At 37.8% G+C, this 13,237-nt stretch overlaps 1 protein-coding gene across 1 annotated transcript in view; it reads right to left on the bottom strand.

The window, feature by feature from the left end:
- LNPEP (leucyl and cystinyl aminopeptidase) overlaps window positions 1-13,237 on the bottom strand; it is a 109,725-nt gene that overhangs the window by 44,686 nt on the left and 51,802 nt on the right. The window contains exons 3-4 of the mRNA XM_049869321.1: window positions 7,787-7,925; window positions 6,207-6,338 (exon numbers count right to left, since the gene is read on the bottom strand). Coding sequence (XP_049725278.1) covers window positions 6,207-6,338; window positions 7,787-7,925 — 271 coding nt within the window. The remainder of the gene's footprint in view (window positions 1-6,206; window positions 6,339-7,786; window positions 7,926-13,237) is intronic.

Below are 13,237 nucleotides of genomic sequence, written 5' to 3'. Positions count from 1 at the left end.
ATATATGCCATCCTACATGGGATGGTTAATTTTATGTGTCAACTTGGCTAGGCTATGGTTTCCGGTGGTTTGGCCAAACACTAGTCTAGTTGCTGTTCCCTAACGTCGTCCATACTGAAATCTAATATAACCAACTGATCAGGTGAAAAGGCAGTGTCCTTAGGGTGTGTTCTGCCTCCAGACTATAAATATTCTGGCAAAACTCTCTCTCTCAACTCTACACTCTGTCTCCTGACTCTGTAGCCTGCCACCTGACCTTCAGATTTTGGACTTGTCAGCCCCCACAATCACATGAGCCAATTCCTTAAAATAAGTTTCTCTCTCTCTCTATATATGCACGGAGACCTGGTGGTGCAGTGGTTAAGGGCTCAGCTGCTAACCAAAAGGGAAGCAGCTTGACGCCACCAGCAGTTCCACTCTGTCCTATAAGGTCACTGTGAGTTGGAATTAACTCGACGTCAACAGATTTGGTACATACAGATGTGTGTGTGTGTCTCTGTATCACTGGTTCTGTTTTCTCTAGAGAACCCTGATTACAACATTTTAGCATAATAAAAATCCTTTGTTAAACTGAGTCTAAACTTCTGGTCACTAGTGGGACAGTGGTTAAGCACTTGGCTGCTAATTGAAAGGTTGGTGGTTCGAACCCACCAGATGCTCCATGGAAGAAAGATGTGGCAGACTGCTTCCATAAAAATCACAGCCTTGGAAACCCCATGGAGCAATTCTGCTCTACCCTATAGGGTCACTATGAGTCAGAATCAACTCAACAGCCATGAATGGGTACACCTACAGAAGTTATTTGCTTGTCCTTTGGTGTAAGAAGTAGCATATTGTGGTAGACATCAGAATTCTATCACTTATTGGCTGTGTAATCCTGAGTAAATTACTACCTCTCTGAGACAGTTTCCTCATCAGAAATACGGGGATAATGTAAAATGAGTAATATAAATTGTGTATAATGTCCCAGGCTGATTTGTAAAATGAAAAGATGTTTACAAATGAGTGCCTAGGACGGCTGCCAGCACAGGGTATAACTCAATGTATGATAGATTCTTCCCCATTTCCTATGAATTCTGTTCCAAAGCTGTCGCCAGGTAAACAAGAGTGCCCCATGGTAATCAGTTATGGTCTCTTCTGGAGTCACTAATAACAGGAAAAATTAATAAAACTATCGTTTATTCGTATAATGTTAATTATTTCAAAAACACATTTACTATTGGGTAGCCATTAAAACTGATGATTACTTATACTCACAGACATGCAACAGGGTTTTCACACATGCAAAAAAGGAAGTGCTCAGAGTAATAGTCATGGTATGACCCTTAAAAAAAATAAACTGGAAGAATAAACACAAAAATTTAACAGTAATGTATGTACAGAGAGAAGAAGGGAGGATGGGGGGAGAAGAGAGAGGGAGGGAAGGTTTTTTTATTTACCTGTATGAGATACCGATGTAGTAGCATGATTAAACTTGGACTCTGGAGTCAACCTGGGTTCAAATCTCTCCTCCACAGCTTACTAGCTCTAGGCCCTTGAGCAGACCACTCTTACCTTCTTTAACTCTAATACCGTATTGCCCATATTAGCCTGCTCTCTTGAGGTTTAAATTTTAAAAATCCCTGTAAAATGCTGAGTACCTAGCAGACAGTAGTAGTAATAACTCTAACAATTTTAGGTATTCTTATTAGTAGTAATAGCTAAACTATTTTCTGATTTTCCTATAATAACCACGCAATTCTTATACGTGCATTAAAAATAACACAAAAAAAGAAAAAAAAAATATCCAAAAACAAGACCGTATTTGATCTACCCAACTATCATACAAAAATAGGCAAAGAACTTTTTTATATTAAATAGGATAAATAAATATAGCCCGAAGAAACTGAGTTGCCCAAGGATATGCGCGCGCGCGCGCGCGCACACACACACAGAGCAGGGACATAAGTAGAAACTGGATAAGCATCAAGGATTCATTAACCCTACTCTGGTGCTCTTTTAGTCAAACAAATAAATCATAGGCTACTATACTGCAGACCACTTTCTATTAAAATTAACTTAATTAAATAACACTATTTTCATCACTATCAAAGATGCATAAATTAGTAAATACAAGAAGCTAGATTTGAAGAAATGCAAGCTCTAAGGTACCTTTCTGATTAAACTTCTATTTCAAAAGTTAATTAAATTTTATTATTTTAAATTATTTCGTTATTTATATTATTATATTATTTTATTGACTCATTAAACTTTAATTTTTCTTTCTACTTAAGACAAGTTTTAACTTCTTTTAAGTTCCTACAGCACTCCAGGATAACTGCTGATAACTTCAGTATTCAGTCTTCATTGCATCCTTTCTGGATTACTTCATTAAGGAAATGGTTATGAACCCAGCACTAATACATCACCTGCCACACAGATGTGTAACAACTATTCGTTGAACGAAATAATATTCCCCTAGCCAGGAAGAAATTTTACATCCTGTTGCGAGTTCTCCTATAGTCTTTAGGTACCTTGGTTCATCATATCTTTCTACTTCAAGTCGTCCTTACTTGTTCTCTACTGTGACCCGACAGCAGGAATTATTCCATGTTTCTATGTGCCTCCAGCTCATTTCTCATTCCCAACTGGTATCTTGACTTAACTACTCTGTATCGTACAGTATAGATTATGCTTTATTAGCAAACAAATCCTACAATTTATAAATTACCTTAACCTTAGACAAATGTCTTATTAATCAAGTAATCTTTTCAATAAAATATTTAAAAGAAAAAATGAAACAAAACAAAAAGCCTGCCAGTGGCAGTTTTAAAATATGTCCACAAATTTTTTGATATGTCTCCCTTTAAGAAATGGAGCTTATGGTAATTCCCCTCCCTTTGAATGTGGGTTGGACTCAGGGACTCACTTCAAGCCAATAAGATATGGATGGAATAAGTGACGCTATGTAACTTCTGAGATTATCTCATAAAAGGTATTGCAGCTTCGTCTTTCTTGGATAACTCAATGTGGAGGAAGTCAGTTGCCATTTTATGAGGATACACTAGCAGTCGGCCCTATGGAGAGGTCCATGTAATAAGGAAGTGAGTCCTCTAGTCAACAACCAGCACTAATTTGCCAGGTATGTCACTGTGCTGCCTTGGAAGTCAAGCTGTCAGGTGACAACAGCCTCAGCCAACACCCTGATTGTAACTTCATGAGAGACCCTGAGCTAGAACCACTCAACTAAGCTGTTTGCAGATTCTTGACCCATAGAAACTGTATGAGATAATAAATGTTTATTTTCTAAGCCATTAACTTTTAGGGTAATCTGTTGCTCAGTAATAGCTAAGCTTGGTTTTTACTTAGAATTACATAAGGATTTCTATTATTCCAGTATACATTCAGTAAAGATGCATGCCTACTCTGGGTTATAAAGTGAGGAATCAGAAGGAAATAAACACAATCTATTATATTAAGGAGCTTTACAAGGAATATACTTGAGAAACAACTATAAAATAATTTAAAGTAGAATATTATAAAGCAATACATTGTGAGGTTCGGAGGACAGTGGTTTAGAAATTTAAAGGACAATGCATATAAACTAGACTATTTTTTTTTAGTGAGGTAGGGATTTATGAAAGAGTTGAGGCTTTACCTTGGCTATGAAATATGGACAGGGTTTGAATAGGAAGAAATAAATTTCAAAAGAATGAAATTAAAGCAGGAAGGTTCAAAGGCAGGAATGAGAATGAAGTATACATGTGAGCAATGAATAACTCTTTTGGCTAGATAGAAGAATTCACATCAGAGCAACTGGAAATACAGTTGAAATTGTGGGGAGGACTTTGAATATCAGAAAGGTGAATTTGAATGTAATCCTACCAGCAGTAAGAACCAATGTAGCAGTTGAAAGGAAGAGAGAGAATTTAGAAAGATAAAGGAAAAAGAAAAGAAAGTGAGGAAGGAATTATAAAGAGGGAGGGAAGAACGAAGGAAGGAGAGAAAGGAACAAAAGAAATAATAATAAAAAAAAAAAGCCAAGACTACCTTTGGAATACATTAAAAAGTGCTATATGATATCTGAGGAGTTCCAGGGTGGTGCAAATGGTTAAGTGCTTGAACCCACTCAGACGTGTCTTGGAAAACAGGCATGGCGATCTGCTTCCAAACAGTCATGTACGGCCTTTGAAACCCTATGGAGCAGTTCCACTACGCACACATGGGGTCACCATGAGTTAGATATCAACTTGATGGCAAACAATATGACATCTGGTATTTTATATCAAAGAGTGTGATAATAACTACAACAGAGATGTGAATAAAGTGCTGTGAAAGACCAAAGAGGGAAAGATTAATCCCAGCTTTATGGAGAAAGTAAACCCTGGTGGCATAGTGGTTAAGAGCTCGGCTGCTAACCAAAAGATCAGCAGTTTGAATCCACCAATGCTCCTTGGAAGCCCTATGGGGCAGTTCTGCTCTGTCCTATAGGGTGGCTATGAGTTAGAATTGACTCAACAGCAATGGGTTTTTTTTTTTTTTTGGCGGGGGGCGGGGTGGGTGTTTCATGGAGAAGGTGGCATTCAACTGGGTCTTGAATAAGAAGCAAACCTGATTGTTTTAGGTTTGGTCTTTTAGGCTTTATCAAGACTGGAACCTCTCAACCAAGGGTTAAATTTGTAGTTCCTATTGTTATGTGCCATCGAGTCAGTTCCAACTCATAACAACCCTATGTACAATAGAACAAAACACTGGCCGGTTCTGTGCCATCCTCACAATCGTTGCTACATTTGAGCCCATTGTCAAAGCCACTGCGGTCAATCTACCTCGATGAGGGTCTTTCTCTTTTTCCCTGACCTTCTACTTTACCAAGCGTGAAAATCTGTGGTACAATGCTTGAAATGGAATTGTGTATTTTCACATTTAAACCAATCTTAACGTTCTTTTGAAAGGATTCTGAAAAGGTTTAGACTTCACACCAAGTCTTTCATCATGGAAGCTAAGTAAACCGTGTTAGCACTTGCTCAATATGTAGTATACATTTACCCTTAAATACCTGCTTTATTTTTGAGTAGTGCTCCATCCTTTAATGTTGAACATAAAGGCATGCAGTACTATTGCTGATAAACAGCCAGAGAATCCTTACCTCTGCCCTTGTCTCTAAGAGGTAAGGAGTAGACATGATAATCTTTTCTAATGGAAGGAGTATAACCCTTTTAGAATAGCAAAATGTTAAGACTCAAATATAGTGATTAAAATAAAGCTCTTTAGTCTATACAGGAAACATAAAACAAGCTAAGTATGTTTAAAGTATATACGATATTCCCTTTTAAGAATTAAAAAAATGAAAACAAAAATTAAAGAATTCTATCTATACTTCTATCATGAAAAATAATTTTTAGCTTAAAGAAAACCCTTTTCTCTAACACTGTATGTGAAAATATTAGCTTTATTAGGTCTGTACTGTGAAATTAAAGCATAAAATCCAATCAAAAACCATTTACAGATAGGCACTAATGACAAAGAAAAGCAGAGGAGCCTAATTACAACAAATGATAAATTTCAACAAAAATACAGATAAACTAGACCCTTAAATTAACAACCTTACTTGTTACTTGAAGATGACGAAAACTCATTCAGGGCTGGTTTTAAAAAAAAATGATTCATCTAAATTTTACAGCCTAGAGTTTTTTTTTTAAGAGTTCTTCTTTTAACGGTTTTTACATTATCTTTTAAGACTGCCCAGTGTCCTGGGATCTGGCACCGTCTAACAGGCTCTTCTGCAGTGACAGAAATGTTCTGTATCTGCGCTATCCAGTACAGGAGCCGCTAGCCTCGTGAGCACTACTGAGCACCTGGAATGCAGCTAGTGACACTGAGGAGTAAATTTAATTTTTATTTAAATTTAAATTGGTACATGAGGCTAGTAATTATCATACTGTACAACACAGTTCTAGAAGTTTTAGTTTACATATACCGTCTTCCTGGAATTCTCCTATAAAAGTAAAATCAAAAGAAACTTGAAAATCTTTGATTTTCTGGTAGTACACTAATGATGGTAAATTAACAGCTAAGCAAAAGAAGCATTTCTGGTATAAAATGCCAGAGTTGTGATACAAGAGCTTATTTTCCTTTATAGGGAAGCCAGCAGTACTCATTAGAACAAAGATTCCTCATTACCTTTTACTTGTAAAACAGGCTTTCAAACAATTACCACAATCACATACCAGGGTTCCGTTAATGTCCTGACTCAGGTTCTTCATCTCCCCCACAATGAAGGCAACCAAGTAAGTGCTCATCTTCACGCTCTCAGAAAACTCATCCTGAACGAGTCCATCTTCCATAAAGGCCGAAGATTTCTACAAGCATAAAGGAGAAAGATGACAGTTCTGTAACTATGGGAGTAAGTGACAGTGACAGATCAACTGAGAAACAGAAAACTCAAATAGGAAACAGGTGGTGGAGATGCTGGCGTATTTTATCACTCAGCGTGAGCTTCTGACAGAGCATTGACCCTTAGTCTCAGTCTGTCCTATCACTCTTCATCTTCAGGACATACTGAGCATAAAAGACAGCTTTAATAAGTAACAATGTTTCTGTTTCTCCCCTTAAAACACCACCAAAACCAAAATCCTTACTTACAACCTAGGAGTGCTCTACTCTACTGCTATAATCACAGTCACCAAATAAAGAGCTACAGCTGAGATGCCAAAAAGGTTTTGTCCCTCCAAATGATGGGAAATGGCTTCTTTGAGGGCCTGTTGAGGGCTCTGAGAGGGGTCAGTGAGATCAAAGGCAGAATGTCACTAGAGAAGGCTGCAGTTGGCACAAGACAAAGGAATACAAGCAACCCTGCAGGATTTCTAACCTGGAATTAAGATATGCTTTGGGACAGCAGGGAAGGAGACATCTACCTCTTTTAGAGAAAGACTAAGGTGAAAATTAAGGCTAGGAGTGGAGCTCTTGGAGTGACATCTTTGTCTAAGGACAGATCCTGTCCTCTCCTGCTTCCAGGGGCAGCTCATCTCTCCTAAATACATATGGGTTCTGGGAGGCACCTGATCAGGCAGCACACAGCCCCTCTAGTGTCTGAGACAACAAAGCAATCCCCTAGGTCCTGTTTAGCATAAAAACAACTCTGCTTGGTTGCATCCTTGCCCTCACTGCTTCCCATGTAGAGCTAATACTCAAGAAAGAGGCTCTTGTTCTTGTAGTCAGTCTTCCAATTACAACAATATAGATTTTTCACTTAGCAATAAAATACAAAGAACAATCGTGATTCAACACTATCAAACATCACTGTTAGAAGAGCAAATTCACCACCTGCCATAAAATATCACTTTGATCTTTAATGCTAGTGCATACAGTTAATATTTGCACAACCGGAGCCCTAGTAGTACAGTGGTTAAGTGTTCAGCTGCTAACAAAAGGTCAACAGTTCAAATCCACCAGCTGCTCCTTGGAAACCCTATAGGGCAGTTCTACTCTGTCCTACGGGGTTGCTATGAGTCGCAATCGACTTGACGGCAATGGATTTTTTTTTTTTTAGTACATAGCTCACACTTCACATTTCTTACCCATACATTCCAAGTCCACTGGGTCCTTCTTTCCTCAGGTGCTCCTGAAGCTGGCTTTTCCCAGTCGATTCTAACATGCATTTTAACTTTTATTTAAGTATTTTAAGAAAGAATAAGAATGCATATGATTTTAATCATTCTCAACAATGGCTTGGAAAAATTTAATTCAAGCGTTTTAATAGAGAAAGAAACTCACTCAAGACTTCACATTCCGAGGAACAGAACAGTACCTTAGGCATATTTGATAAAGCAGTGTGTTGCTCATCCCTTATGATCCTGATGATAAATGTGGCTTTAAATGCTGGCTCATCAAAACAAGGAAAAGCAGATCTTGCTGCCAGGGGTTCAAACTGAGTTGCCGCAAAGTACCTACAACAAATACAAATTCAATCCAACAGTTATTGAGCATCTACTATTCAGGGTACCAAGCCAAGCACTAGGAATACTAAGATAAACACCATTCAATCCCTGCCATTAAAGGATCTGCAATCTACTGTAACAGGCAGAGGTTTATACAACAGACGGAAGCTAAAGTCAGGCTCTAAATCATGTCATAACAACAGTGAAAACAAAGTGGTGGCAACAAAATCTACAGAGGGCCTTAAAAGAGGAGTCATATTTGAAAAGGGAAAGGAGGGAAAACAGTACATTCTAGAAAGAGTAAACAACACAAGGAAAGACAGACAGCAGTCCATGTTCAGGGACTAGGGCGCTATCCAATGTGGCAAGAGACGAAGCCATAAAGGTAGGCTGCGGCTGGCCAGTGAGGCCTTTAAAAGGTTTCTGATGGAAGAACACTAAGACAGGTAGTCATTACATGCCATTAATCATATGTATACACTCTGGTTTCTTAACACTAAACCTCAATTTCATAACTTGCACTTTCATGAAGACTGAAAAACCTACATGTCCCGTAGTATGCTGGTTTCCTTTATTCTCTTCAACAATAAATCAATTCTTTTTCTCCCCTTCCTACAGCACGGCAGCATTTGAAAATTTAAAATTTCTGTTACTGTAGAGAATACACAGCAAACCATATGCCAATTCAAGTTTCTACGTGTACAATTCAGTGATACTGATTATATTTTTTGAGTTGTGCAACCATTCTCACCTACCTTTTCTGAGTTGTTCCTCCCCCATTAACATAAACGTACTGTCCCCTAAGTTTCCTATCTTTCAAGTTGCTGTTGTCAATTTAATTCCATAAAAAACTGATCTTAAAATAGCACGATGCTCAAGGCAGACGTTCTTTACGAGTTAAGCTAAACTATTGTTTGGTTTTAAGAAGACTTTAGGGAATATTTTTATAGTTTAAGATTTAAAGATTATCTCAGGGCAACAGTTTCATCTAGCCTCCATGTTTCCAGAAATTCTGGATTCCATGATAATTTGAAACTCTGTTCTGCATTTTCCCCCTTTAGATCAGGATTCTTCTATAGAATTTTTTATCAAAATGTTCAGGAATGGTAGCTGAGCACCATCCACTTTGTTCTGGTCTCATGGAAAAGGAGGCAGTTGTTCATGGATTCATAGAGCCAATTAGTCACACATTCCGTTTACTCCTTCTATTCCTGACACTCCTTCTTCCTCTGTCATTCCACACAAAGAGACCAATTTTTGTACATACAATAAGTCTTTAATAGCACACAGGAAGAAAAACATAAAAAAGTGAGAAAATGCAGATTTTCAGTTAAGTATTTCTTAAGGTGACCTTCTGCATTTGGAAGATCACCCAAACATGGCCATAGAGTATCAGGACAAGCGTGGCACTGCTATGCATACTTCAGGTACTGGTCAATATGGCATGTATACAACCACCCACTTTGGATGTGGTAGGCTTTCTTGCTTAGGGGTTATTTTTCACTTTTAGAGGACAAGCAGAAAAGAGTGAGCGTGAGGTTTGAAGTCAGAAGACTCTAATTCTGTACTTTTCCATCCAAATGACTTCAGACAAATCAATGACCTAAGTCTCAATTTCCTTACTTGTTAAGATTGAGATACATTCTCTATCAAACATGCAGGGGTTTTGTAAGAATCAAATAAGACTATTTACTATAGAAACTACTGTCTACCATAATGACCTATATAGATGTTTGTTATTATAAATACTATATAGCCATAACTCTTCATTTTCCTTCACACTTAAATTATTTCATTTTTTTTCCTGGTAATAATGTGTCCAAATAACTGCTTCTATTGAGTAAACTCCAAGAAAGATAGTGATAAACCTACTTGAAACAATTTAAGCATATTATGTTTCTAACATTCCATTTCTTCACCCTGCCATATCTCTTACTCAGTTGACAGAAGGTTTTAGTAGGGGGTCACAAGTGTCCACAGGATAACATCTGTGCCCAGGGGATAAAGTTTGATGATATCCCTACTAGTCACACAACAGAGCCTACCTGGACCATCACTTTTGGATAAAAGTTGAATCATAAAAATTCTAAGACAAATAAAACTACAAATTACTGTTAAAAGAGATACAATAACAACTCACATAAAGGTCTCTTTGAGAAGGCTGCTGCTTAATGATACCTGTATTTTGTCCCGTATGTTAAATACCTTGAAGGTTACTCTATAATTACCCAGTTGCTGTCAAGTCAACCGAGACTCACAGTGACCCCCATGTGTGTCAGGGTAGAACTGCACTCCATAGGGTTTTCGATGACTAATTTTTTGGAAGACTGCCAGGCCTTTCTTCCAAAACATCTCTGGGTAGACTCAAAACTCCAACCTTTCAGTTAGAAGCCAAGCACATTAGCTATTTGCAGGACCCAGGGACTCAATGTTCTTTAATTACTGACTATATTCGCTTTCAGAAATACTAGTTACACTTTGAGCACTACTTTAAGACTTATCACTGGTCTGAAAACTTCGCTTAAAAATTTTACATCTCTTTTTCAGAGTGGTACTCTCAATTTGGCCTATTCCTGGTACAGCTCCCAGGTATTCAGCCAAGCAGTAAAGCCAACCCTACATGCTTATCAGTAGGGAAAAAAAAAAAAGGTATGTTTGAAAAATTAATGTTGAGAGAGGGGTTCCTCTGAATCACAACACCCTGCTCCCATGAAGCAGAGACATTTTGGTCTTCACTCCATACTACGACTTCTGAATTAGAGTCTGTTTTCATGTAGCAGTTAATCTGGATATTATTTCTAAATATGTTTCAGATTAACTTTACCAAATTTTGCTAAAGCAAAACACAGCTACCCAAGGTTGTCACTAACTCTAGTTACACTGGAAAACTTTTCTCCTAAAACTAGAGCTCATTCACAGAGGTCTACTGTGCTAAAGAACCTTGTGATAAAAACTCGGTTCCAAGAAGTGACCTATAAGTTATATAAAGTAAAAGAACTTGACAACATGCTCCCTTTAAAAGAAAAACAAATTGGACCCTTTGTGTAATAAATGTTTCCTATCCCCTGCTTTATCATCCTATCTATTGTATTTTTTAAGAGAAAAATTTTACAGCATTAATTCAAGACTTTAATTCTATAACTCAACATACCCACTAAGCACCACAGCATGTGCTCAACTCATACACCATTCAAACCTGAGAATTATGAGTTTCCAATGGAATCTACATCATGAGATGTTCAGGTAGCCAGAATCAAAACCACATAATTGGAAAGACTGGGGACAAAAAGATAAGTTACTCATATCCACTTTAGGAGACAGATGTGTAAATAAACAGCTCTGTGATAATAAAGTATGTATGAAGTGCGAAGTGACAGCACAAACAAGAAATTAACTCTGGCGGAAAAGGCTAGTTCTGTCGGAGCATATTACATCCAAACCGGAATGTAAAGGACAATTATGTATTAGCTGAGGGTCAGGTAATAGAATCCTAAGCATGGGGAATAACAATGTGCAAAAGTAAAGAGGGGGTAAATTAGTGAACCAGCATGCCACAATGGTTAAGAAGGTGGCCTATGCAGTTAAAATGACCTTGGGTTTAAGTTCCCTCTCCGCTATCTGCTAGCTGTAAGATATTAGATGAGTTACTTTATATGCCTCTACCTCCTTAGCTGTAAAATGGATATAATATTAATATCTACCTCTTAGGGTGTCTGGAAGTATAAGACACTATTATAGATTACATCGTGTACCCCAAAATAGATGTTGTAAATCCTAACCCCTACACCTGTGGATGTAATTCCATTAGACAAGAGACTTTTCTGTCACGTTCTATGTTATGAAACCCTAGTGGTGTAGCGGTTAAGAGTTCGGCTGCTAACTAAGAGGTTGGCAACTTGAATCCACCAAGCACTCCTTGGAAACCCTATGAGGCAGTTCTACTTTGTCCTATAGGGTCACTATTAGTCAGAATTGACTCGACAGCAACAGGTTTGGTTTATGTTATGTTCAGCACGGCATATAAGTGCAGGATGTGTTTTAAACCAATAGTTTTTGAGATATAAAAGATTAGGCAGAGAAACTAAAAACTCAGTGCCGTTAGAAGCAAGGACAAAAGCGGGAAGATGGATGCCACATGGAGATCTCCAAGGAGTGCTGAGAACACTAGAAAAGCGGAGACAGGGATTTTCCCCCCAAATGGGCAGAGAGAGCCTTCTCCTAGAGCTGGCACCCTGAATTCAGACTTCTAGTCTCCTGAACTGTAAGAACATTTCTGTTCATTTAAGTCACCCGATTGTTCTTCTGTAATAGCAGCACTGAGAGAGTAAGACAAAGGCTAAACATATAAAATACTTGAAACAGTGTTTAGCACTGCAATTCTCAGTAAATATTGGCTAAAATTATCATCAGATTTCAGGAAAGTGCACAGGAAGTTCAATGTGGAACGTGAGGTCTGTTAAAAGAAACAAGGTCCAGATTATGAAAGGTCTTGAACCAAATCCTCCTAGAAATGAGGAACTGCTGAAGGATGTGTGCCAAAGACTAACACAGTCAGATCTGCACTTACAGAACTGTGAGTCTGGCAGCAGTGCAGGAGATGGGAAGCTGGGCACGGGGAAGCTGTGGTAAGATTAGAGGTCAGGAGATCTCTTAGGAGGCTACTTTTAATAACTCAAGAAAAAGATGCTGAGTGACTGGAGGGTACAGAAATACGCAAAACAAACCCCCACCCCAAATATATTTACTAGCTCTTTTAGTATCAGTTTGTTATCTAGGATTTCAAGTCTATCATCAAAAACTTCTAGATTTAGCTCCAAGGTTACTGATGACTCCTCCTTTTAGATCACATGGGTAAAGTTTCCTTATTACAAGCAACAACTCTGTAACATGTCTGATTTTACATACAGTCTCATTCTCCAATCAGTAAGGAATAGATCCTTTATCTGCCAGTTTAAATATTTATTCTAATTATACTTGTGGGAAACAAACATATAAAAATTTCTCTAATAGAACTAAGAAAAATTAAGTCAGGAAAAGACAAAAAAATTCCCTTACACTACAGTTCCCAGACATCCTGAAAGGTATAAATAATCTCTTACCTTTCATCTTGCATCAAGAGATACACTCACGCGGAGATTCATTTTACTGAATCAGGTAGGCTTAAAAAACAGCACAGTTTCACAGACTAATTTATTTCAATGGTTTTTAAAACACTCTTTTTTAATACTCTATTTCTTAATTTTAAGGAACTGTCTTCCTTAAAGACAATTCAATCCTGCCTATGGCAAGAGGCAATAAGTGACTATACCAAAAGACACCTT

Source organism: Elephas maximus, chromosome 2, assembly GCF_024166365.1.
Source record: "Elephas maximus indicus isolate mEleMax1 chromosome 2, mEleMax1 primary haplotype, whole genome shotgun sequence".
Lineage (NCBI taxonomy): Eukaryota > Metazoa > Chordata > Mammalia > Proboscidea > Elephantidae > Elephas > Elephas maximus.
The sequence above is the reverse complement of the archived record's forward strand: the minus strand, read 5'-3'. Positions and strand labels throughout refer to the sequence as shown.